At 42.1% G+C, this 27,839-nt stretch overlaps 1 protein-coding gene and 1 long non-coding RNA gene across 5 annotated transcripts in view; one reads left to right on the forward strand and one right to left on the reverse strand.

The window, feature by feature from the left end:
• KREMEN1 (kringle containing transmembrane protein 1) overlaps positions 1 to 27,839 on the forward strand; it is a 44,409-nt gene that overhangs the window by 14,683 nt on the left and 1,887 nt on the right. The window contains exons 2-9 of one of the 3 annotated variants that reach the window (XM_039504553.1): positions 4,232 to 4,394; positions 8,171 to 8,262; positions 11,228 to 11,349; positions 11,823 to 11,976; positions 17,095 to 17,427; positions 20,462 to 20,620; positions 21,677 to 21,761; positions 26,825 to 27,149. In XM_039504553.1, the coding sequence (XP_039360487.1) occupies positions 4,232 to 4,394; positions 8,171 to 8,262; positions 11,228 to 11,349; positions 11,823 to 11,976; positions 17,095 to 17,427; positions 20,462 to 20,620; positions 21,677 to 21,761; positions 26,825 to 26,843 (1,127 nt within the window). In that variant the 3' untranslated portion in view covers positions 26,844 to 27,149. Of the gene's footprint in view, positions 1 to 1,732; positions 1,791 to 4,231; positions 4,395 to 8,170; positions 8,263 to 11,227; positions 11,350 to 11,822; positions 11,977 to 17,094; positions 17,428 to 20,461; positions 20,621 to 21,676; positions 21,762 to 26,824; positions 27,150 to 27,839 lie in introns of those variants that run through there. The other 2 variants (XM_039504552.1, XM_039504551.1) reach the window with 2 other exon arrangements.
• LOC120385936 overlaps positions 10,151 to 27,839 on the reverse strand; it is a 28,506-nt gene continuing 10,817 nt past the window's right edge. The window contains exons 2-4 of one of the 2 annotated variants that reach the window (XR_005589430.1): positions 13,725 to 13,819; positions 12,991 to 13,205; positions 10,151 to 10,354 (exon numbers count right to left, since the gene is read on the reverse strand). This is a non-coding gene — a long non-coding RNA (uncharacterized LOC120385936). Of the gene's footprint in view, positions 10,355 to 12,990; positions 13,206 to 13,724; positions 14,018 to 27,839 lie in introns of those variants that run through there. The other variant, XR_005589429.1, reaches the window with a different exon arrangement.

Consider the following 27,839-nt stretch of genomic DNA (forward strand, 5'->3'; position numbering starts at 1 on the left):
TAATACATTAAGAAACTGATTACAGATAAATCTTACCCTCAGAGATGTTCCAATAAGCTTCTTTCACAGACTAGACTCCTTTCTAGTCTTGGCCCAATCCTTTCCCCTGGTACAGTCCTTGTTCCAGCTCAGGTGGTAGCTAGAGGATTTCCCATGACTGCAGCCCCTTTGTTCTGTTCCACTCCCTTATATAGCTTTGGCAAAAGGCGGGAATCTTTTGTCTCTCTGGATCCCCACCCCTCCTTCTAAACGGAAAAGCACCAGGTTTAAGATGGATTCCAATCCCAGGTGACATGGTCACATGTCCTGTGAGACCCCAAATTTTCATTCTTCTTGGCCTGACTCACAGGAAGGCTTGCAAGTAAATGGAGCCATTTACAACCAATTGTCCTAGTTGATGGGAGCCATCAAGACTCCAAACCACCATTAATGGCCCATACTTTGCATAATTACAATAGGACCTCAGAGTTATATTTCATATTTCTAGTTTCAGACACAAGAATGATACATTTATACAAATTGGATGACCACACTCAGAAGATTATAAGCTTTGTAATGATACCTTACAAGAGACCTTCTGCATGAAGCATATTCCAGTTAAATTATATTCACATTCATAGGGAGACCAAGGGTAGGTCCATACTTACCGCGCGGGTCGATGCGGTGAGTTCGACTTCTCGGAGTTCGAACTATCGCGTCTAATCAAGACGCAATAGTTCGAACTCCCCACGCGCGCCGGTCGACTCCGGAACTCCACCACCGCGAACGGCCATGGCGGAGTCGACCTTGGAGCCGCAGAGTTCGACCCCGCCGCGTCTGGACGGGTAAGTCAGTCGAACTAAGGTAGTTCGACTTCAGCTACGCTACTCGCGTAGCTGAAGTCGCGTATCTTAGTTTGACCCCCCCCCATAGTGTAGACCAGACCCTACATCACAATGCTTTTTTTTTTTTTTTTTTTTTAAGTTTAGAAAGGAGACTGCCCTGTAGAGACACCCTAAGGAGAAAAATATGAAAAAACTGATGTCTTTAAAAGTCAGTTTAATATAATCTGGGACCAAAAATCACTAAACTGCTTTAATCATAATTGTATGTGTAGAGGGTCGTACTCACCCCTGCGGCGCCTCCTGCTGGTGACTCTGGGGAATTAGCTCTGTCCAGCTCGGGAGCGCCCTCTGCAGGCTGGTGATCTGCCTTACAGCCACTGGCCCCCGTGTCCCTTCCAGGACCCCGGTGCCCCTTTAACTGGGTTTCCCCCTCCCAGGGGAACCCCCACCCCACTATCCCCACTTTGCCACAGTATTGGCTACTGCCCAGTCTCTATCTAGCCCCCGTTCGCTGGGGCAGACTGCAGTATCCAGCACTCATCATCGGCAAAGGGGGTTTGGACCTGCTGCCTTTGCCTACCCCTAGGTTGCCCCCTGCAACCCCCAGTACCTTTTTCCCTGTGCTAGGCCGCAGCCTGGGGTTTTCTAGGCTGGAGCTTCCCCAGCTCCTCTGCCTTTCCCCAGCCCTGCTTCACCCTAGGTACTTTGTCTAGCTCCATGCAGCCAGGCCCATCTCCCTCTAGAAACAGAGAGAGACTGACTGGGCTCCTGGCTCTCAGCCTTTTATAGGGGCCAGCTGTGGCCTGATTGGGGTGTGACCCAGCTGCGGCCATTTCCCCAATCAGCCCAGCTTTGAGAGCAGCAGCTCTCAAGCCCTGCCAGGCCACTTTTAAACCCCTTCAGACCAGGAGCAGGGGTCCACCCTGCTACAGTATGGTTATTGCATGGTATCACTACAGGGCAGAGGTAAGGGTGTTTAGGTGCCTTCACTATTCATTTTTGTACTTAATATGTTTATATTTCTTTTAACTATAACATTAACTCTGACTGTACATAAAGGAGATTTCTTTAAACATCAGTTTAATCTGAGGTGTCCTACTCACTGACATATAGAAATACATTTAATTTGGTACAAGCCAATTTCATTTTAACATTATTCCCCACATTGAATTCCTTGGAGATCTTTTTTTCACTCCAGAACCATAAAACTCTGTTTAAAAAACTATGTAATGTTGCTAAGGTCAAGGCTGATAATGTGGCTACATATCATATTATTTATAAAACCCAAGCACTTCATCACAGCAATTAAAAGTTAAGGATGTAATAAATCTTATATTGCCTACATGAGAAATAGCAACATAGAGGATTGAGCAGGGGGTTAGACTAGATGACCTCCTGAGGTCCCTTCCAACCCTGATATTCTATGACATACAAACTGTATGCAGATGGGATATGGAGAGTTTGAGAAACTATAATGCTGACAAACTCAACCCAACTCAGGGCCAGCACACACAGCTGCTACACAGTTTCCCTTTCCACCAGGGCTAGAATAGTGGCAGCAGTGCCTCTGTATTGGTTGCGTGGTATTGGCAGAGAGAATTTTTCCGCATCAAATAGAGGTTGCACAGCCACTTCCACCCTTTGTGAGGATGAGTTGGTGTACAGGACTTTGTGACTTTCACCCACTATTCTGATGCCATACAAATAAATGTATATGTCAATAAAACACAGAAACTTTAATTCTGAGCCAAGGATTTGTGTCATATTGATATCCATATCTAATCATTTTAAAGTAAACAATTAGATGAAAAATTAGTCTGCAGAAGACAAGAGTGAGGGGGGATTTGAAAGCAGCCTTCAACTACCTGAACGGGGGTTGGGTTCCAAAGAGGATGGAGCGAGGCTGTTCTCAGTGGTGGCAGATGACAAAACAAGGAGCAATAGTCTCAAGTTGCAATGGGGGAGGTCTAGGCTGGATATTAAGAAAAACTATTTCACTAGAAGGGTGGTGAAGCACTGGAATGGGTTACCTAGGGAGGTGGTGGAATCTCCATCAATAGAGGTTTTTAAGGCCTGGCCTGACAAAGCCCTGGCTGGGATGATTTAGTTAGGATTGCTCCTGCTTTGAGCAGGGAGTTGGACTACATGACCTCCTGAGATCTCTTCCAAACCTAATCTTCTATGATTCTATGAAATGTTGCTAGTTACTATATTTATCAATTGTTAAACGGATTTTTTTTTGGTTCATTACTTATAATGGCTGTTTCTTGAGAATAATGTATATGTAATTTAATAGAAAAAGTGCATTGCATTGCCAGTATATGGTAAAATTATATATGCATGTGGGATTGCATTTGATCAATTTGTGTAATTAGTGGGAAGATATAAATTCAGATAAGATCAAAATTCTGGTTCAGCAGGAAAATGGGATGTCTTAGGAGTAACCATCTTACATGGTCTTGGGGCTATTTCTGATTCATGTTTCACATTAACTGCCACCTTTCTGAATGCTGGTAAATTAAGAAAAACAGAGGCAAAAATGGGAGAAAAGTTATATGAATGAGGCAGAAAATCAGCTGGGAGCTTTGAAAATTGAACACTGTAGCTTCTGGGATAGCAAATCACAAGATCTGTATTAATGGGTTAGTGTGTGCATATGCCTCTCCCTAAGCAAACAGAAGCTGGAGATACAAAAATTTCCCTAACAGAATCCATTTCTGAATAGTTTGTAAAAATTTGCCAGATTCATCTTTGAACTAATTTTTAACCAACAAAATTGTATAAAGGGATCCTTGAAATGATACTAACATTTGCTGGCAGCCTGCTTCTTGTTCCCTCCTGCTGCCCATCCTCCACACTGCTGCCCATCCTCCACACTGCTGCCCATCCCAACTCCCTGCGAATGCCCAGCCCAGTCTCCAGCATTCTCCTGGCCCCACAGAATCTTTTCCACTCACACAGTGATTAAGGATTTAAAAAAAAAAACAAAACTAATCAACTTAGTCAAAATGCCATCAAAACTCAGTATGAGTGAATGTGAACAGATAAGTGGGAGCCCCATAGCATCACTGAATTTCACACATTTGGCAAAAATTATCAAGTAAATGTTTTAAATTCATTTACAAAGCAAGAGTACATCACAAAATGTAGCCTGGTCATTTAATTAACAAGTGTAATTTGGTTTCAGGATACATCAGAGAACACTAATGCATGGTGTATAGAATATTTAGTAAAAGTACTTGTCATTTAATATGAAAGCCAGTCAAGCTACATTTAACTCAAAGGAACACTTACCTCTTGGACAGTGTCTTTAACAGCCTGAACTGATGCAAGAAAGATTTAATTAAAAGAAAAATGGGGCAAACCTTTGCAGAAAATGACATACATGCTCTCTTTCCATTTTCTAGAATGTTACACGGCAAATGGGGCGGACTATCGGGGCACTCAGAACCAAACCTCCTTGCATGCGGGGAGACCTTGTCTCTTTTGGAATGAGACTTTCCAGCATCCTTACAATACCCTGAAATATCCCAACGGAGAGGGCGGGCTTGGAGAGCACAACTACTGCAGGTAAGGAGTGGTCTCAGTGCTACTAATGTTGTATGCCCAATGTTTCTTTAGCCCTTTGACATAAAACTTAAACGCTGATGGAATACAATGGAGGGTGCCCTGACTGTCAAAGTAATGGCAATTAAAACAGACATGTTTACATCCGGCCATCAGAATTGTTGGGGTTGGTGCTGCTTTGAGCGGGGGGATTGGACTAGATGACCTCCTGAGGTCTCTTCCAAACCTAACTTCTATGATTCTATGATCAGTTCCCTTTACCCTGGCCTCAGCATGAAAGTGCAAGCAGCTTTAGCATAAAGATGCATGTCAGCATTGCTCTTCAGTCCACATCACAAACCAACTACAGTCTGGCATAAGAGAGAATGATTGGCCATCTTTTCAGAAAGGTGTCTAAAATAATAGAGCTTGCTTCATGTCTGGCGTAAAAAGCATGGGATGGATGGTTTGAACGTCACTCCTGGTTCTATTTATGCCTGGATCCCTTGGACATGATACCTCAGTCCCTTGTGTTTATGAAAACTAAATAATTCTCAATGAATTAGAATTGTGATTAAATTTCATTTTAAAATCTAAAGTCCAGTATTTAGAGTACTGGTCTGGGGCTCAGGAGACCCACATTCCATTTCCTGCTCTTCCACAGATTTCCTGAGTGCCCTTGTGCAAGTTACTTTGTGCATGTATGCCTCAGTTCCCTATCTCTAAAAGGGGGTTAGTAGCACTGCCCTCCCTCACAGGGGTGAGGGTGGAGGATAAATACAGTAAAGACTGCCAGGCACTCTGATACTATGGTAATAGGGGCCATATTAAGTGCCTTTGATATCTATAGATAAGCTAAGTATGGTGTAGTCTGAAATGTGTAAGTACCAGTACTCCTGGAATGGTGTGACCACACATGCATAGTGGGTGTGAGGTCACGGAGGATCAGTTTGTAGTGCAAAATGCAGGTGTGAAAGTAACTTAAAGGATTTACTGGTACGCCGGAGTCCTGAGTGGGGGTGTGGCTTCAACCAGAAGAAGCATGGCCTTAACCGGAAGAGGCGGGGCCTTTAAATCAGATTTAAACAACCCACTCCGGCTGCAGGTGGGAGTCCCGGGGCCTTTAAATCACCACCGGAGCTACCAGCTGCAAAGGCAGCTGGGAGCCCCAGGGCTCTGGCCGACGCTACCACAGCGGAGCTCCGGGCCCTTTAAATTGCTGCCCAAGCCCGGCTGCCTGAGCCCCGGGGTAGTGGTGACAGGGCTAGGGGGGGCGCTTTAAAGGGCCAGGGGGAGCCCTCGGCCCTTTAAAGCGCCACCCGAGCCCTGCTGCCTGAGCCCCAGGGTAGGCGGCAGGGCTCTGGCGGCGCTTTAAAGGGCTCCCCGCAGCAGCAGGAGCCCCAGGCCCTTTAAAGCGCTGCTCAAGCCCCGCTGCCTGAGTCCTGGTGTAGCAGCGGCAGGGCTCGGGGGTCACTTTAAAGGGCCAGGGCTTGCTGCAGCGGCAGGAGCCCTGGGCCCTTTAAATCACCATCCAAGCCCAGCTGCCAGAGCCCTGGGGCTCAGGAGGTGATTTAAAGGGCCTGGGACTCCAGCCACTGCAGGGAGCCCCAGGCCCTTTAAAGCACCAGCCTGGGGAAGCCGGTCTGGTCCAACATGGTATACCAGCTCTTGCCAGTACGCCATACCGGACCGGCTTACTTTCACCTCTGGCAAAATGGCATCCTCTACACAGTGTGATCTTGCAAAAGTGCTGAAACGGCATTTCGGCTGCACTACACCCAATGTACTATATAGAACAGCATACAGCTATACAAAAGCTTCCCCATCAACACAATCCTGAAACACCTTTTGACACCTGGTTTCAGGGACTTACTAGTGGAGCGGGGCCAGTCACTGAAAGAGAAAAAAATTATTTTTAGACTGTCTGAGACAGCTGGATGCTCAGTGAATGTCCCTTTGCTTTCCTTATCAATTTTCTACAATTCCTAGTTTCTGATTTATATTCATCACTTTAAATTTCTCCATCTCCCACACACAATTCCCCATTATCATTCAGATTTTTTTGGTTGAATTCTTTCTCCACACTGATTGGCTCATAATTGTTTTGAGCTTTGTGAAATTGAGACTTTTAAAAAACCTAAGCTATGTATTACTGGTTTGGACTGTATTCTCTTTGCACATTACAAATGTGATGAAGTCATGATCATTTGTACCTAATCTACCATTAATTTTTAGTTCTGTGATCAATTCCTCTTTATCTGTCAAGACGAGGTCTAATATAGAATTGCCCTGTGTTGGTTGCAACACTTTTTGTGTTAGGAAATTGAAATATCTCATAATGCTCTGTAAAACCTCATTTCTGCTATAACAGAATTAGGCAGACTGTGGAGCTGAAGACCTGAGGGACACTCATTTCTTCTTTGTCTTCATGCAACCACTGGGAACCAAGGCAAATATTTCCAAAGCTGTTAGCGACCATCTGTCTACACTTTCCTTGCATTTTAAGATGTTTCTGCATTAAATCCTGTTAGCATGATTTATGCAGCTGTAATTAAAAAGTATTTGATGTCCGGATAGCAGGTACAACAGTAAGATGAGAAAAAGACTGTATTATCACAATACAAGCTTCTCTCATGCAGCTCCACCAATGGACCTCCTTTATCAACTAGAACACCCCTTGATGATATATTTCTGCATCCACCAGCCTCCAGCAAGCTCTGCCACAATACCTCAGTCTTGACGAAAAATAACCTCTGCTATCCTATTCTTGGACCTTCCTTCCTCAGTACCTCTACCAATGCATCTCAGATCCTGACTGGCAGCAACCCTGCTATTACAATCATCCTCCCCTAATTCTGGCAATTGTTTCTAGCTCCTCATTCTTTAGCTGCAATACCCTTTGCAGTTCTAATGCTGGATCTCCCACAAAGCTTTGCTAGTGCACCCTAACCTTACATGCAACCTATGTGCTCCTTCAGTCCAGCGTGTCTCAGACACAAAAGGTGGGTCATGGCAAATTGTAGGATAATTTTATGACAGTGACAAATGGTCACCAAGAAGAGATAAGTAGCTGGCTTTGGTTTTGGACAGAGGGCAAGTCTGAACCTAACCCTCCAGAAGTGAAAGGCTAATGCCTGATTAAGTTATTCTGTTAGTCTTCTCATTTCATTTAGATTAAAATAAATTTTTAAATGCCCAAACAGAAAGCTAACAATTAATTAGATTTGCAATTGTAAGTGATATCATACAGCAGCAAAAATATCATATACAAATAATTAATTAGCCCAAACAGGCAATAAATCAAAGCTGCAGAACAGACCCCTTCCCTAACCCACTCAAACATTCCCCCAAATGCTGTAAAATAAATTTCTTTTGCAGCATGCTGAGAGTCATCATGTTTGGGCTGTTTTGTATTAATGCAGGAACCAAGTTCCAGAGTCCCAGAACTCTCACAGAGGATACCCTGCTGGTAGCACCCTCTCTTTCAGTGGCATCCAGTAATAGTACTGCATCTTTAAGAGTTCAAGAAGCAGTAGATCATTTTTAGGAAGTTAGCTGGACAAGTACCTTTGGGACTGATTCTCTACTTCCCTGCATTGTGTGTAATAAGGCCATTTTTGTTGTTCTTATCATTCTGTTCTCCACTATTTTCTTCTTGGAAAGACAGACTAGCTGAAACACTGCAGTACAAATTAAAATAAGGATAGCGATGAAGCCTTAGATTTAAAATAAAAATGAAGGATCTGTATGTGGTTCACAAAAATGTTTGACAAATTTTTGGTGTCTCCTTCCCTGGATAGGAACCCTGATGGAGATGTCAGCCCCTGGTGTTACATTGCAGAGTGTGAAGATGGAGTGTATTGGAAATACTGTGAGATTCCGTCTTGCCGAAGTAAGAGAAAACATTATTCCAGGCCTGATTTACTCTTCTGTACAGATTGACAGTCACGTGACAGTAGGTGATGGTTTAGTGACATTCACTAATGGGAACTAGAATAAAATCAAACAGCATTTTTTATCCACTTATGACCTAAGCAAAATTTTCAATGCTGTGCTGCAGAGCTAAAGGCAAACTCACTACACCCTCCATACCCCATCCACGGGCATAACTACGGAATTATGTTATTTACAGTAAAATACAGTATAGGGATTAGCTCCAAATTTATGAAGTGCTGCTAGTTTCCTATAAATGTAGAAATGTTTGTTTATTAAAAATAAAAAGTGACTAAATAACAAATAGGAAAGTATAAAAGTTCAAAAAAAAACAATTTAAAAAACAGCAGTTCATTATCACATTCCTTAATGTAGTGTACTTATCTTAGAGAAAGTTTTTTCATAGTGCCTGTCAACACACGCCAAAATTTTCATACTGAGTGCCTAAAGTTATGTGCATAAGAGCCAAATTTTCAAAACTCTCTGGCTAAATTATTAATTGAAATCCCCTAGATGCATTTGCTAGCAAGTACTTACAGCCAAATCCTTAGGCACCAATCCTGCATATATATGTCTTAACTTTACATGTGAGCAATCTCACTGATTTCAAGGGGACTACTTATGCATGTATGTTAAGCATGTGCATTATGTATTTGCAGGCTCAGAGCCTTTGTCCTTACTCAGACACACTTCCAGTTTCAGACTGAGTAAAAACTATGTGAGTACAATATGATTTGGATCTTACTCACCACTACCTCTTATCGGTACAAGAGGATTATATATGCAGGTTAGACAACTAAATTAAAAAAAATTATCCTTAAGGAAAAGGCCATTTTTATTTAGATGACTAAGTGTGGATTTAGGAGCCTAACTTCAGAAAAGCAGGAATGAAAGTTTTGTTCTTAGTTTCTAATTTAGGCCTGGTCTACACTGGGGGGGATCAATCTAAGGGTATGTCTTCACTACCCGCCATATCGGCGGGTAGCAATCGATTTCTCAGAGTTCGATATATCGCGTCTCATCTAGACGCGATATATCGAACTCCGAACACGCTCCCGTCGACTCCGGAACTCCACCACTGCGAACGGCGGTGGCGGAGTCGACGGGGGAGCCGCGGACGTCAATCCCGCGCCGTGAGGACGGGTAAGTAATTCGAACTAAGGTACTTCGACTTCAGCTACGCTATTTGCGTAACTGAAGTTGCGTACCTTAGATCGAACCCGCCCCCCCCCCTCCAGTGCAGACCAGGCCTAAGATTCGCACCTTCAGCTATGAGAATGGCATAGCTGAAGTCGACGTATCTTAGACAGAATTAAAATGACTTACTTCACATCCTCACGGCATGCCATGGCTCCCCTGTCAACTTTGCTTCCACCTCTTGCCAAGCTAGAGTTCAGCAGTTGATGGGAGAGCAATTGGAGATCGATTTATCGCGTCTACACTACACACAATAAATCGATCTCCGATAGAGCGATCCCTACCCGCCGATTCGGCGGGTAGTGTAGACATACCCTTAGAGTCACAATGCATGATCCATAGTGGATTTTAACGCATCACCTATCCAAGATACCAGAAGCTCTTCCAGCTCAAAATGACTCTCTAAATCAAGAAAGTACCCTAAAATTCAAAGTGGGGCATCTGTGTTTTCTTTAAAGCCCACAGGATCCTAGCAAATTATCTGGATTTGGCTCTAATAAAAAATAAGCTGAAAAGCAAATTTTCTGCCCATTTGTTCCACACAAAGAAAGCTTTTCAGTACTAGACCCAGTCATTTTCTCTGTGGTGGGGAACATTTTATTTGCACAGATAATCCCAAATTTACATTTACAAAATGTCCTTTTGACCAGTAGTAGCTGCTTCAAGCATTGCATTGAAACCAGATACTAGAAAAAGGAATTGCAGCAATTTAGAACAAACCGTACATTGCAAGCCCCTCCAAGTCTTAATGCAAACCTGATGATTTGTGCAGTTGTTGAAGGCAGAAGAGCTTGTTTCTTCCCTCCTTTTTCTGTTTTGAGCAGGCCTGAAGATAAGTCTCAGGCACACTGCAACTAGATTTGAAAAATACACTGTCAGGATTTGGGTACCTTGGTGGAGGGATAGAGAAATTGGATATGGAAATTCTTATTGATTGTTCAATTTTTAGAAAATTAATGAGCCTGTGTTTTAAGCAGCCAGCTGTGTAGCTGTATTCAATGCCTGATGAGACAAAGAATTTTTGGTAGTGTAACTTAACATAGCTTAGGACAGGTGGAATATAGGCAACATCAAGCCTTGGTAATTGCTTGGAGGGACTTGTGTAGTATTACTCCCATTTACAGATCACTATAACTAAGTCCAAATCTATTGTTACAGTTTTTTCATGGAGATAATTACACCATATTTCAAGCCCAACAATATTTATGATTAGCAGCATGTGTCATGGAGAAGTATGTATTGATATGGTACATTCATAAGTATGCCATATAGAAGCAGCACTATTAAATGGGAATAAATGCTTATAGTCAAAATGGCCTCATTACAACATACATATTTCATTCCAAATTTACCTTGATCTCACTCAAACCTAGTGTAATCTTCCTGTTTATTATTGCTGACATAAGGAATGCTGAATAATGAAATTATCTATCTTAGGTACTTATGTGGCCCCTATTACCATAGTATCAGTACCTTCTTATAAAATATGGTGTGTATGTATTCAGGAATGAAGCCCACCTCACTTTCCGTCTCTTTGTCCTCTGCTGTGTTTGCTGGGTCTTTTTCATATTTTCCAAAGGCCAGTGTCATACAGCTGGAGCTTGCTAAAATGAGATCTATGCTAAAAGCTGTGCAGAGGCCTCAAGGTTACACTTGAAATTCTTTGTATCATAGTGTACACTCATGGGCACAGGTCTAGAATATTTGTTCTCCATAATTCTTTCCAGTGCCTGGGAATCTTGGCTGTTACAAGGACTACGGAGATCCACCTCTTACTGGCATCAGTGAGACCTCAAACAAACTCACTATCCAAACCTGCATCAGCTTCTGCCGAAATCAACAGTTCAAGGTAATTTCTTTGCTCTCCATTTACAGAGTGTTTTTTTTTTTAAATGGGACAGGATGACACACACAGATCTCTGCTGTATTTCTGGTGCCTTCTTTTCTTGCCCCAGGAAACCCAGCCTCTCACTTCCTCCCACTCTAGGGAGTCCAGCCTTTCTCCTGCTATCCACAATAGCTTGGGTATAAGCCAAAAAAGTTATATTTTAACTGTCAGGTGGAGGTGCCTGCAGACATGTGAATGGTTTTGTATGCTTACACTTCATTAATGTAACAACCCTTCTCTCCCTCCGCACAGGCTCTCTCACCAGCCTTAAATGGCACCTGTGCAGCTCAGTCATCTGCAGAACACCCTGCCAGCTTTCTCCTAGCCCTGCACCTAATCATACACTCCTTGCTGTCCTCTTTATGCCCTGCAGCCTGCTATCTGTATTCCTCAAATGTCAGCCCTTCCTGTCTAAAGTCTCTTTGTTATCACAGTTGGCAGGCATGGAGTCAGGCTATGCCTGTTTCTGTGGGAATAACCCTGACTATTGGCGGTATGGGGAGGCAGTCAGCACAGAATGCAACAGTGTCTGTTTTGGCGACCATACCCAACCCTGTGGTGGCGATGGCAGGGTGATCCTCTTTGACAGTAAGTATTGAAATGGGCTGAGCATCTCTGAAAGGGAGGCTTCAAATACTTAGCAAATCAGGGGAAAGAGTCGTCAAGGAACTGAGGCACTACTGAACACAAAACAATGTAAGACCTGCTGTAGGGCAGCTGAGGCCCTGTCTGGCTCAGAAAAACGAGAACCTGAATTCAGAGTAAAATTAATTAACCTTCATTCCAGTTCTGTGAATGGACTGGCATATCTCTTCCAATAAATGATACTTGCTTCATGCTCCATATACTATGGTGCCCTTTTCCACAAAGGGCTCTGAAGTGGCTGTCATCCACGACACAGCACTGAAGGCAGGAGCGGCTCCAGGCACCAACACGCCAAGCGCGTGCTTGGGGTGGCAAGCCGCGGGGGGCGCTCTGCTGGTCGCTGCAAGGGCGGCATGCAGGTTGCCTTCAGCGGCATGCCTGCGGAGGGTCTGCTGGTCCCGCGGCTTCGGCGGACCACCCGCAGGCGTGCCGCCAAATCGGTGGGACCAGGGACCTCCCGCAGGGAAGCCGCCCAGGGCAGCCTGCCTGCAGTGCTTGGGGCAGCAGAATACCTAGAGCCGCCCCTGACTGAAGGGCACTTTCAGATCTGCCCTTAATTAATTAATGCATGTGCAACTAAGGTAAGTGATAATCTTCAGTCATCCCGTCAGACATCATAATTGGTACACATCAGCTCAACTTTTAATAAATAGTGTTATATTCAGTCTGGTAAAGGAGAAAGGGGAACCCAGCAGAGATTTACCTGGAGCTGTGGGGAGAGGAGGGAGTTCCACCTTTTACACTAAAAATAATTAGATGTAATTATAAATCTAGTTACTAATTTTTGAGTAAAGGAAAAACAGAATAGTTGACCATATACCTTATTTTCTTACCTACATAGTAAAAGAGGATGTTGGATATACAAGACAACAAAATGTAGTAGACATGTCAGTGGAGCAGCATTTTACATCAAAGGAATGAGTTATATTCGGGGTGAAAGTAACTGAGGCCACTTACCGGTGGCGGGGGGTGGCTCTTGCCCCTGGAAGGGGCGGGGCCTCAGGCGGTAGCGGCGGAGCTGGGGGTCAGCATTCCCCAGCCAGCCCTGGAACCATGCTGCCCGGAGCTCCCATGTTGATTTAAAAGGCCCGGAGCTCCAGACACCACTGCTGCAGTAGGAGCCCTTTTAAATCGCCGGCCCCAGGGTAGCTGCTCCCTTTACCCCTCGTTTACTAGAACAAAAACAAGACTGCATTTCACAAGGTCGTAATGACTTTTCACACAATTCACTCTGTACCACATTATCTTACAGCATGCAGGGTCACATCCTAACTTCTGCTAAATTAGCTAACATACATTAAGATCCCTTCAAACCTTTATTAATTAATTCTTGGCCTCCACACTATCTTGCCACACACTAACTGTTCATATAGAGAAGCCCTTAGTGAGGGACAGTGTCTGCTCTTTGTAGAGTACAATTAGTGCAAAGCAAGGTAGTGAGTTTGTGATGTGGGAACTGGAACTGGGATTCATACTCATCTCATACAGGGGCCATCAAACTTCCATGAGATGGGAACAAATCTTAATCCCTGTTGAGCTGGGCAAGATTCATACTGCTGCCCAACAGGAGAGAGGCTCTGTAGCTCCTTTGCAATTCTCTGAGACAGCTAACCCTGCACAGGTGCTGAGGTTACATTTTTGAAAATGAGACTGCTTTCTGGGAAGATTAAATTTATTAAATCAGGTCTGACCTTTTGGAGCTTGTACAGGCACCGTCTCCCACCCTTTGGAACACAGGCAACTTCTCCCACGTTGTTCAGGCTCAAAACTACTCAGTCTGCTACACCTGTTCTTACAAATACAAATAATAATGCAATGGTAAAACAAATATTAGCACATCATCTGAATTCACTTCTAAATACAATGTTTTGCAATTTCAGATCATTCCAACTATTGCATCAGGATCTGTACATCAACTTTTATAATATGTAAATTTTCCCTCTCCCACATGGGTCATCAACCTACAATCTTCAGCTCCACAACACAGACAGCTCTAGGAACAACTGATAGGTGAAAAGCATGCTTTTGTCCTCTAAGTCAGTGGCTCTCAACCTTTCCAGACTACTGTACCCCTTTCAGGAGTCTGAGTTGTCTTGTATACCCAAAGTTTCACTGCACTTAACTACTTGCTTACAAAAATCAGACATAAAAATATAAAAGTGTCACTGCACATTATTACTGAAAAATTGCTTACATTCTCATTTTTTTCATATAATTATAAAATAAATCCATTGTAATACAAATATTGTGCTTACATTTCAGTGTATAGGCTATACAGCAATATAAACAAGTCATTGTATGAAATTTTAGTTTGTACTGATTTCGCTAGTGGTTTTTATGTATCCTGTTGTAAAACTAGGCAAATATCTAGATGAGTTGATTTACCCCCTGGGAGACCTCTGTGTTGAGAACCACTGCTCTAAAGGGACCAGCCTATACAGGGAGACACCATACTTTCTGAAATAGTCATGGAACACCGGGAATCAGGACACTTGGGTTTATACTGCATGGCATGGGAGCACATTGTGGTTACAGCCAGCATAGCCAAAAGTAACAACCCCCCCATTTGGGTCATATGAGACTCTGAACCTGGGCTCTCTAGATGTAAAAATGTGGTCTAGCAACTAAGAAGTAACAGAGTCATGGTGGGTTACAGAATCACTTAAATTGATATGTCCCTTGGAAAGAGTTTGGCAAAGTGGATAAAACTTGATTCTGTTATATTAGAGATTCTGTTCTATTCCCAGTTCTACTAGTGACCATGAGTAAGTTCTTGGTTACATGTGTGAGATCTTGTTCATAATATGGGTTGTGAAGGACACAGAAGTATTGTCCGTCGAAGAGCTAGGACTAGAATTCATGGTATCTCGGCTTGTAATTCATTGGACTTTCCACTAGGCTACAGGGCGTTATATGGAAACAGAGCCCTCCCCCTCCCAACACACACCAATGGAGCTTCTGGTATCATCATCAGAGGGGTAGCCATGTTAGTCTGGATCTGTAAAAAGCAACAAAGAGTCCTGTGGCACCTTATAGACTAACAAAAGTATTGGAGCATGAGCTTTCGTGGGTGAATGCTCACTTCGTCAGATGCATGAATAGTCTATATGGTGCCACAGGACTCTGTCACTTTTTAGTATCATCATGAGACTCTGCAGCCAGAGCCAGAGTCACAATACTCTCAATAAAGCTGAATTGGCAACACTGCTCTGTAGTTTAGTGTTGAGTAGTTCTCTGTTGGGCTGTGCTAGCCAGTTGTCCTTTGACATGGGAAATGCCTAATGGCCACAAACGAGAGCTGAGTTAGAGGGGACCAAGGTGACAGTAAGGTTCTATTTTATTAATAGGGTGCAGTATAACACTATTTACATATCTGCCTCCGAGGGCATTTGTGCAGATTGTTTATACATGGCTTTAAACATATGCATTAACCCACGTTTGATAGCTCAGTGGTTTGAGCAATGGCTTGCTAAACCCAGGGTTGTGAGTTCAATCCTTAAGGGGGCCATTTAGGGATTTGGGGCAAAAAATATGTCTGGGGATTGGTCCTGCTTTGAGCAGGGGGTTGGACTAGATGATCTCCTGAGGTACCTGCTAACCCTGATATTCTATGATTCTAAAAGAATTAGTGCAACTGATTGCAATGTTACCAACAATAATGCTGGAACAGTATAGCTGAGCAATTTTGCAAATTTTATCTTCTGGATTTTTTTTCTCCAAAGTGGTTTAAGTTGGTGTTAGTCTGACAGGTCTGATTTCTACAAACTAAAAGAACTTGTACTAGAGTTGCCAGACCTCCAGGATTGTCCTGGAGTCTCCAGGAATTGAAGCTTAATTCTTCCTTAAAGATTGTCATGTGATTAAATCTCCAGGAATTGGTTCAACCAAAGTTGGCAACCCTAGACTATGCTAGACTATGCTCACTCACCATCACCACATTCTGCATAAATGTATTTTAGATTCATCTCCACTCCATGTTCTAAAGGGTTAAACTGTGATGTAAAATTTGACATTAATACCTGATCTTCAAGTTGGCATCAGGACACAGTGGCTGAGCTGATGATAGTCTGTCAACAGCCCAAGAAAGGGCATTTGAAATAATGTAAATCAGAGCCAGAAAGATAATGATTAAGCAATGATGCTAGCAGTATACATCAGAGGTGCTGCATTAATGTCTTTGAAAATCAGCTAATATTCTGTCCATGGACTCTTTCTGTACAAAAATCACGTACCAGCAGGATGTATTAGTTTACATAAATGATAGCAATGAGCACCAGAGCAGCATTGTACAAAAGACAAAGAAGCCTCAAGCATTACTGCATATAAAACATATGCTGGAAACTTTTCAGCTTGATGGATAAGGTGTTTGCAAAGGATCCTGTGATAGGGCGCTATTCTTAGCCAAGTAATTCCACTTATCCATGTGTCAGACTTACTTATTAATTGTACAAAAACAAAATACTTCAAATTTTAAAACAATTACATAAAAAGATAACTCTGCTAAGAATGCTTTAATTATAGGGAAGTGGAGAAATATCCCATAATCAAGAGTCATTATTACACGTACCGACCTCACAGGGGTAGGAGGGAAGTTGATGAGTCTTAGTGATTAGCTCATTATGATCAGATTATCCCCAGCACTGGAGGGATGCTCAAGGGAGGAGAGGGCACAAATTTCTGGCTACAATTGTGCACAAGATCTAGGCACAGTTGCAGCTCAGGCTTTCTGAAAGAAATGAGAGAGGTTGATGGCCCTTCCCATTTCTGCACCATATCAGTGGAGTTGGCCTCCTGTGAAAGAAGCGCACATAGCATCCTGGAAGAGGGTAGCACAACAGCCATGCTCCCAGGTACCCACATAGGCATCTTGCTTTGGTCTGAAACATAGTACCTCCTGGGGTTTCCCAGCTTCTCCTGCCCCAGTACAAATCTGTATCTTAAAGCCACAATTGAGCCCTTTATGTTTGTAGCATGTGAGATTTATTCTTAGATTAAACATGCTGTGGAAGTACAGCCTATACAAATTTGATTTTCACTCCTTTTTCTTCTCTTTCTCCACAGCCCTCATTGGTGCCTGTGGAGGGAACTACACCTCCCCAACATCTGTGATCTATTCCCCAGATTTCCCTGACACCTATGCCACAGGCAGGGTCTGCTACTGGACCATACAAATTCCAGGAGCATCTCAGATCCAGTTCGACTTCACTCTCTTTGACATCAAGGACTCCACAGACATGGTGGAGGTGCTGGATGGCTACACCTATCATGTGCTGGCTCGTTTTGATGGCAGGAACCGGCCTCCTATCTCTTTTAATGTCTCTTTGGATTTTGTCATTTTGTATTTTTTCTCAGATCAAATCAATCAGGCCCAGGGATTTGCTGTCGTGTACAGAGGTAAGAGGCTAACTGCTCCATACCTAGCTCCCATTGGGCCATTTTTCTGAGGTGTTTAGACCACATAAAGACTTGCCCTACAGATACAGAGAAAACACATATTTTAAACTGATGTTGTACATCTAAGGGTCCTCCATTTAGTGTAGTTGGAGTTCCAGGAGGTAAGGCCTCCCACCCAAACTTCTGTCTTGATTTAGGAGTCTGCCCTTCAGCTGTTTCTCAAATAACTATGGGTTAACCCAAAAGCCCATTCCCCTTGCCCCCCACCCCCACACCTGACATGGTGGAGCTGAAAGAAAGACTGAAGTTGAAATAAAATGGTGCCAGTCATCTAGCTGCACCTTCTCTTTTTTCTTAGCTCTTTCCAACTCCCTGTATGTTACACTCAGACAGAAAGTGTCCTGGGATTCTGTGACTGTACCAAATACATTCAAGTCATTTTGCTCAGATCATTTTCATCGTCTATGCTAGAACACTCACCATTGTTCATGCCAGCAAAGCTGTATTGGTGTAAGAAAATTTTAGGGAAAAAGGCATAGGTGGTGGAGGCGTTGCAGTACTTGCTGGCTCAAAGTGGCTTCCCTCATGTACAGGGTTTAGAGTTTGATTCAAGGGCTCTTTGCACCCCTGCTATACAAATTGTTCCAGCACCTATGGAAAATTATAGTGTAGACACAGCCTTTGTTGTTCTGTGTATCTCTTGTATCTTCAGAGTTTCTAACTGTACGTCTTGTAGATAGAGACCTGTCCCTCTCCTCAGTGACAGCCACTAACCAGGTGGCCACTCATACTAATTTTACCAGTCCGCAATGAAACTATCATAGAATGCTTCAACTCTTCAAGCAATGTGTTGTCCCCAAAACAGATTAACTAGAGCCACGACTTTAAGTTTCACTAAGCAAACTATCAGAGGGGTAGCCGTGTTTGCTGCTTTTACAGATCCAGACTAAGAGTCTTGTGGCACCTTATAGACTAACAGACGTTTGGGAGCATGAGCTTTCGTGGGTGAATACCCACTTCATCGGATGCATGTCAAATACCCATGCATCCGATGAAGTGGGTATTCACCCACGAAAGCTCATGCTCCCAAACATCTGCTAGTCTATAAGGTGCCACAAGACTCTTTGCTGCTTAAGCAAACTAGATTTTTAATAGCAAGTAGATTGTAAAAAAAGAAAACATGTGTCATAGGTTTATTCCCCACTTTGAACTTTAGCGTCCACAAGCTGAGGACCTGCATGGACTCCTCTAAACTTAAATAGCTAGTTTAGATCTGGTTATGCTGCCACCAGCTAGAAATTCCAGTGTCTAGCACACTCCCTGTTCCCCCAAACTTTCCCTGGGGAACACAGATTGAAACTCCTTGGATCTTAACACAAAGGGAAATAGCCCATTCCCCCACCTCCCACTTCCTTAGCCGTCGGGAGAGATCACCTTGATTCAAACTTCTTGAATCAAGCAAAGAGGGATTCCCTTTTTCCCCCTCCTCCTCTTCCCCTGAGATTCCAAACAAGGGAAGAAATCAATCAGGTTCTAAAAAGGAAAGATTTTAATAAAAGAAAGAAAGAAAGAAATACTATCTCTGTAACACCAGGATGAAAAATATTACAGGGTCTAACTTATAAACCAAGAGGGACTTCCCCCCCGTCCTCTCTCAGAATAATCAAAGTAACAGCAAACAGAAATAAAGAGATTTCTCCAGCGAACACACATTTGCAAATACAAAAAATTAATTATAAGACTAAACCGCCTTTCTAATACTCACTATACTGAATAGAAGAAAATACTTCAGGAAACTTAGAGAGCCTGGATATACGTCTGGCCCCTCTCAGATCCAAAGAGAGAACAACCCCCCAAACAAAGAACACAAACAAAGACTTCCCTCCACAGAGATTTGAAATTATCTTGTCCCTTGCTTGGTCCTCTGGTCAGGTGTCCGTCAGGTTACTGAGCTTGTTAACCCTTTACAGGTAAGAGAGACCTTAACCCTTAATTATCTGTTTATGACAACATGCTAAACAAAAGACACTGAATATTTAACTGCAATCCTTAGCATCATCTCCTGAGATCTGGAGAAGCCGTTCTGATTACAAAACAATGTATATTAATTCCTCTGAGACACAGTGCAGATGCTTTTCTCTGATCCTTCAAGATAAGCAAGGTCTCTCTCCTTTTTCTGACACTCACACTCCCTGCTGCTTGGCCTCAGCTTATACACCGGTAGAAGAGTCTCCTTTTCAGCATCATAGGGAGCAAGCATGAGATAGTATTCTAACAGATATGGATCCTCCTGTCTTTTTCTGGGCCACAGCCTTTTTCTTAAAAACAATTCAATAACCCTAAGGAGGCACCTGGCGAGCGTTTGGCTTTTTCATGTACCTGTGATTATTGGAGAAAATTCCTCTGGAATGATTAGGCTAGATTTAGAGTTGTGCCTCCTGAGATGCACAGTCTAGAAGAAGAGTCTGTCTCTGCTGGGAGCTGCTTTGGCCCCCTAGGGCTGCTTCCCTGCAGCTGCTAATGGGCTGCTGTATAGCCCAGAAGGACTGCATCACTGAGTGCTTATTGTTACTCTCTCTCTCTCCTACTTTGGCAAGCCCCCTACAGTTGGTGCTGCAAAGGGGACTGGCACAAGGCCACATATGCCAGCGTCACATAGTTCCTGTGATGGAGAAAGTTGCCCCTGGGCTGTTGCAGCCCTTTTTATGGCCCTTATATGCCTCCAAAGCAGAGTATATGGATTGGGTCCAGAATCTGGACCAATATCATCTAAGCCTAGGTTTTAGAAGGAAACCATTTTGGTCCTTGAATAGGTCCAATAGAGTTCTTATGAACAATTAACATTCAGAAAATCCATGCTGTTTGCAGCCTAGTGACTGATAAGACTTTCCTAGCATCAGCCATTAAATAATTGTCTATGTTCCCAGTATAAGACAGATAGAGTCACAGTTCTTGTGTAACAAAATACAAAGTCAAAAACTATGCCCAAATAAGTAAATTAAGGTCTTGTTTGTATAACTTCTTGTATTTTCAGCTACCAAAGAAAAGCTACATCAGGACATTACTACAGTCAATCAGAAATTTACTGAGGTGATAACTGAACAAGCAAATCTCCGTATCAATGCAGCCCAGTCTTCAAAGCTACTTTATGTCATCACAACCAGCCCGAGTCATCCCCCTAGCATCATGCCTGGTAATATCCAAAGGGAACTGATGGGCAGAAACGACAAGGAAAATGCACTGATATACAGATTATGAAATGGCTTACTTTGTCTTGTCATTCTCGGTGTGCTGCATTAGTGATGTAAATTTACTGTATGGTACAGTGCATTGAACAAATAAGAATAGGCTAGACCACTAAGAGTGGCATGAAGTTGTGCCAAATGCATGTGGGGAGAAGCAGAGGGTCATTAGGTGGTTTTACTCTACCTCTGTGCTACCCTGATACTTGAGACTCCTAAGGGCCTCAGAGCTTCTCTAACTTGCATTTTCAAATACAAGACCCCCCTTGGGGCTGTTCTACCAGCCAGGATTGCCAGAGCATGTTGCACCATACTGTCCCATCCAGGACATGCTCAAGCCTGAGTGTGGAGGAAAGGCCAGGAGGCACTTGTGCTGTACTAGTTTAGAACTCTTTTGTACTAGGAGTATCTTCAGCTGCTGCTTCAAGGCATTTTTGAATCCCCTTTGTGCTGCTGGAATGACGAAGGAAACTAAAGAGGGGTCAAGGATCTGGTGCAATGTCCAATAGCCTACAGTCTAAAGGAATGCGATGAGACCGAGCAGAACAGTACAACACAGATCAAACACTAAGCAGAATCTGCAATGGGAAAAGAACAGGGCAAATGCTGATGTGAGATCATCCAATCTCCTTGCAAATGGAGAATTGTTTCTTATGGTACATTCCCATAAGCATTGTTCAGTTTATTTTTAAAATTCCCTAGGAATGTGCTTCCATCCTTTTCAAAGATGGACAATCTCAGTAAGGAAATTGTTCCTGATATTTACTCTAAAATTTCTCAAGTTTGAAATTTTATAACGAACTATCTTGCACTAGCCAAGTGGGGACGGGCTGGTTGGAATGTAAAAGCTCTTTCAGATTGAATTGCTCTAATTTAAATATTGCTTGAAATGGAAACTTTCAATTGAGTGTCCACGAGTAAGTGTGTTAAAACAGAAAGCACATACACTATTTTAAAACTATAAGCAAATTAATGTGCTAGAAGATATGCCTTTTTCTTTTCCATAGAGTGGACAGTATATGGCCTCACAGCTCTCCTCATCCTAACAGTCTCAGCCATATTGGCAAAGATACTTCTGCATTTCATAATGAAGTAAGTATACGATTAAGTTTTCCTGGGTGTACCTGGGACATATTGATTCAGGCCCACGCATGGAATTCTGTGTGTCCTGGAGGGAACCACTTTCACTTTTTATACTGTGTGACTAGTTATGTTCAATAACATGGTTATATATTGTTTTCAGTGTCTCCTCAATCACTTGCCAGATAAAGCACATCTCTACCTTTCCACTCTTTGTAGAATGAAATTTGCAATTGAAGGATCCCTTTTGTTTTTATTTTATGCACATTCATGTTACCAGGGATGAGGGGATTCTCATACAGACTAAAGTTACAGAGGAGAAGAAATTAAAGATTTTCAGTATTGTTGGGAGGAAGGCTGATTATTTTAATATTTAATGCAAAAAGTATTAATGAAATGTTAAAGAGCAGCCCATTCTGTCAGCGATGAATCAGCTAGTCTATATTCTTTTTCTCTTCTGTACCAATTCTAATTTTTCAGCAGCAGCAGCGAGCCACAAAAGTGATTCAAAGTCTTGAAAATCTGTGTTATAGCAAGAGATTTAAGATGCTCAATCTATTTACCTAATTGACAGAGAAGGTTAAGTGGTGACTTGATTTTAGTCTACAAATACCTACACATGGAAGAGATTTCTGATAGTAGACAGCTCTTTAAATCTAACAGAAAAAGGCAAACAAAATCCAATAGTTGGAAGTGAAACTAGACACATTCAGATTAGAAATAAGGTCTAATTCCATAATAGTGAGGGTAATTAACCATTGAAACAACCTATCTAGGGACATTGTGGATTCTCCATCATTTGAAGACTTTAAATAAAGATTTTATGTCTGTCTTAAAGATATTAATAAATGCATACTCACAGCCATCGATTTTAAGGCTAGCAGGACCATTGTGAGATAATCTAATCTGACCCTCTGTATAACACAGGCCATAGAACAGGGGCAGGCAAACTTTTTGGCCTGAGGGCTGCATCGGGTTCCGTAAATTGTATGGCGGGTCAGTTAGGGGAGGGAGTCATGGCCTGACTGCCCCCTGCCCGGTTGTGGCCCGCGGGCCGTAGTTTGCCCACCTCTGCTATAGAACGTCTCTGAATTAATTTGTATATGATTTAGAGCATATCATGCTTTTAAAAGTGCCAGTGAGGGAGACACCACCACAGCTGATAAATTGTTCCAATTAATTACCCTCACTGTTAAAAATGTGTGCCTTATTTCAGTCTTAATTTGTCTGGCTTCAACTTTCAGCCATTCATAGATTTTAAGGCCAGAAGGGACCATTATGATAATCTCATCTGACCCTAGTATAACACAGGCCAGAGAACTGCCCCAAAATAATTCCTAGAGCAGATGTTTTAGAGAAAACATCCAATCTGGATTTTAAAATTGTCAGTAAGGCAGACTCAACCATGACCCTTGGTAAATTGTGTCAGTTAATGATTTATTACTCTCACTGTTAAAAATATACAGCTTATTTCCATTCTGAATTTGTCAAACTTCAACTTCTAGACATTGGATCATGTTACACCTTTCTCTGCTAGACTGAAGAGTCCATTGTTAAATATTTGTTCCCCAAGTAGGTACTTATAGAATGTAATCAAATCACCCCTTAATCTTCTCTTTGATAAACTCAATATATTGAGGTCCTTGAGTCTTTCACTATAAGGCATGTTTTCCAATCTTTTAAGCATACTTAGGGCTCTTCTCTGAGCCCTTGTCAAATATTTCCAACATCCTTCCTGAATGGTGGGCACCAGATCTGGACACAACATTCTAGCAGAGGTCCCACCAGTATCAAATACAGAGGTGAAATCACCTTCCTACTCCTATTTGAGGTTCCCCTATTTATGCATCCCAGGATTGCATTAGCTCTTTTGGCCACAGCATTATTTTGGAGCTCATAGAACCATAGAAATGTAGGACTGGTAATCTAGTCCAATCCCCTGCACTGAGGCAGGACTAAGTATTATCTAGACCATCCCTGACAGGTGTTTGTCTAACCTGCTCTTAAAAACCTCCAATGATGGAGATTCCACAACTTCACTCGGTAATTTGTTCCATTGCTTAACTACCCGGACAGGTAGGACGTTTTTCCTAACATCTAAACTAAATCTCCCTTGCTGCAATTTAAACCCATTACTACTTGTTCTGTCCTCAGTGGTGAAGGAGAACAATTGCCACCCTCCTCTTTACAACAACCTTTCATGTACTAGAAGACTGTAACATCTCCCCTCCGTGCTCTCTTCTCCAGCATGTCACAAGCCCAATTTTTTCAATCTTTCCTTGTAGGTCATGTTTTCTAGACCTTTAATTATTTTTGTTGCACTCTTCTGGATTGTCTGTAATTTGCCCACATTTTCCTGAAGTGTGGTGCCCAGAATTAGACACAGTATTCCAGATGAGGCCTTAGTAGAGTGAAATAATTACTTCTTGTGGCTCACTCATTTTTTTTGCAAGCGTTTCATGGTGTTGACCCCATATCCTTTTCTGCAGTACTCCATCATAGGCAGACATTTTCTATTTTGTATTTGTGCAGTTGATTATTCCCAACCAAGTATAGTACTTTGTATTTGTCCTTATTGAATTTCATCCTATTTCTCCAGTTTGTCAAGATAATTTTGAATTTTAATCCTGTCCTCCGAAGAGCTTGCAAACCCTCCCAGATTGGTATCATTCACAAGATTTATACGTGTACTCTATATGCCATTATCAAAATAATTTATGAAGATATTCAATAGAACTGGACTCACCGATCCCTGCGGAACCCCACTTGATGTGCCTTCTAGCTTAATTGTGAACCAATGATAACTACTCTCTGAGCAGTTTTCCAGGCAGTTGTGCACTCACCTTATTGTAGCTCCATCTAGGCTGTATTTTTCTTGTATGTTTACGAGAGGGTCATGTGAGACAGTAGCAAAAACATTATTAAAGTCAAGCTATATCACATCCACTGCTTCCCCCCTATTGACAAGGCTTGTCACCCTATCAAAGAAGGGCATTAGGTTGGTTTGATATGATTTGTTCTTGACAAATCCATGTTGACTGCTACTTATTACCTTATTATTTTCTAAGTGCTTATAAATTAATTGTTTGATTATTTTCTCCATTATCTTTCCGGTACCAAAGTTATGCTGACTGGTCTACAATTCCCTGGTTTGTCCTTATTCCCTTTTTTGTAGAAAGGTACTATATTTATCCCTTTTCCAGCCCTCTGGTATGTATCCCATCCGCCATGCATTCGCAAAGATAATCACTAATGGCTCAGAAATGTCTTCAGTTAGTTCCTTAAGTATTCTAGGACATATTTCATCAGGCCCTACCGATGTGAAGACATCTAACTTGTCTGAGTCATTCTTAACTTGTTCTTTTCTTATTTTAGCCTCAGATTCTACCCCATTTACACTGTTCTCTGTGTTAGTCGTCAGATCCCTGCAAACTTTTTGGTGAAAACTTGAAACAAAAAAGACATTTAATACTTTGGCCATTGTTATATTATCTGCTATTGTCTTTCCCTCCTCATTTGGTAATGGACCTACCTGATCCTTGGTCTGCCTCTTGCTTCCCACATATTTGTAAAATGCTCTGTTACCATTTTTTATCGCTAGCTTATTTAATCTCATTTTGTGCCTTAGCCTTTCTAATTTTGTCCTTACATGCTTGTGTTCATTCTTAAAATATATTCATCCTTTGTAATTTGACCTATCACTATTTTTTGGGTCTCAGGTCATTGAAGCTCTCTTGGCGAAGCCAGGGTGGCCTCTTATCATACTTTTTATCTTTCCTACACATTGGAATAATTTGCTCTTTTGCCCTTAATAATGTCTCTCTAAAAAACTGGTAGCTCTCCTGAACTCTTTTTTCCCTTAGGCCTGGTCTACACTAGGGGGGATCAATCTAAGTTACACAACTTCAGCTATGTGAATAATGTAGCTGAAGTCAACGTACTTAGATCTACTTACCGCGGTGTCTTCGCTGTGGTAAGTCAACTGCTGACACTCCCCAGTCGACTCTGCCTGCGCTTCTCGCGCCAGTGGAGTACCGAAGTCAATGGGAGAGCATTAGACACGATAAATCGACCCCTGCTGGATCGATTACTCCGGAGGTAAGTCTAGACATGCCCTTAGACTTGCTTCCCACAGGATCTTACCTACTAATTGTCTGAGTTTGCTAAAGTCTGCCATCTTCAAGTCCATTGCCTTTATTCTGCTGATTTCCCTCCTACTATCCTTAGAATCAAGAACTCTATCATTTCATGGTCACCTTCATCCAAGCTGCCTTCCACTTTCAGATTCTTAACTAGCTCTTCCCTGTTTGTCAAAATTAAATGCAGAATACTCTCTCCTCTAGTCTTTCTCTACCCTCTCTAATAAAAGAGGTCTCCAATGCATTTCAAGAACTTGTTGGATAATCTGTGCCCTGCTGTATTACCATCATGTTCAGCTGATTATCCACTACAATCCTCATGTCTTTTTCAGAGTCACTGAAGTCTTCCTACTGGGTAGTGGTCATTAGTACAAGAAAGAGCGCTCTTTGTTTGTGTTCTCACTAGCAATAGGGTCATGAAAAGAATTAGTGCACCAGGCTGAGAACATGGTTATTTTTGACCATGACTCACTATTGATGCAAAGATTTTTTTTTATGCCTAAAAGAAACTATTACAATCATCTAGTCTGTCCTCCTGAAGAACATAGGCCATAGAATTTTGTCCATTAATTCCTGCATCAAGCTTTTAATTTATGGCTTAACTAGAATATACCTTTTAGAAAGACATCTGGTCTTGAGCTGAAGACTTCAAGTGAGCAAGCGTTTACCACACACCTGGTTAATCTGCTGTGATGGTTAATTACCCTCTTGGTTAAAAATGTGCACCTTATTTCTAGTTTTAATTTTTCTAGACTCAAATTTCAGCCATTGGACCTTTTTATACTTATGTCGGCTAGATTAAAGAGGCTTCCACTGTCTGATACATTCTACATATGTAGGTAGAACCAGATTGCAATCAAGACACCTCTTAAACTTCTCTTCAATGAGCTTAACTGATTGATCTTAAGTTTCTCATCATAATGTGTTTTTTTCCAGGGTCAAATCAATCTTGTAGCACTTTTGAATCTTCTCCAATTTTCCAACATCCTTTTTCAATGCGTGGCAACCAGTACTGAACACAGAATTCCAGTTGCAGTCTTACCAAACCATGACGTGATGTTATCCCTTCCCTACTCCCATTTGATATTCCTCTGTTTATAGAGTCAAAGCTCATGGTAACTTTTTTAGCCACAAGTATCACACAGAGTGCATTTTTAACTGATCATTTACCATAACCCCAATGTTCTTTATGGATCCACCATCCTGTAAGTATGTCCGACATCTTTTGTTCCTAGATGTATGACCTTGTATTTAGCTATATTAAAATTGGAAAGTCCTGTGCGTCTCAGAAGCAACATGAAAATTTTTCAGTTGCAGTTTGCTTTACGTGCTCGCATCATCAATTTGCAAAAGCAACACCTGTCCTTTGCCGATGAGGCACAATTGTTGTAATTTACCTTCTGTTAGGGTTCACTACCATTTGCAACTAGTACCAAAAACAGGTTGGAGCACCGAAGATCACAATGTACTACCTTTTTTACATTATCTGCCTGTAAAGTAGCAGATTGATTTTTAAGTTTGCATTGTTAGCTTTTAATGCCCTGAATATGTGATTTTCTATCTGAGCCTCATCCTGACAGGTATTAGCACTCTGACACCTTATGGATAGGAGTTCCACTTTTGCACATGGATCACTGGATGACTGCACTTTGGTTGTGGCAGCTCATGGCATGTAGAATAAATTCTACATTCCAGAAAGGATCTGTAAACCACACTTTTTTAAAGAGGCATTTTCGTTATCAACATTGATTAGATCCTGAACAGAACCCTCTCCCCATTTTTAAATAGTCCCAAACTAGCTAGCCTTTTAGCAATTTTGTAGCGTTTTAATGGTGCTTTAACTATATTTCAGCTTGTTGTTTAGTAATAATGCAGCATGGTCGACTGGACAAGGCATTGGCTTGGGATTCAGAAGACCTCAGTTCTTTTTCCCAGTTCTTGCTGTGACCTT

Source organism: Mauremys reevesii, linkage group 18 (assembly GCF_016161935.1).
Source record: "Mauremys reevesii isolate NIE-2019 linkage group 18, ASM1616193v1, whole genome shotgun sequence".
Taxonomy (NCBI): Eukaryota; Metazoa; Chordata; order Testudines; family Geoemydidae; genus Mauremys; species Mauremys reevesii.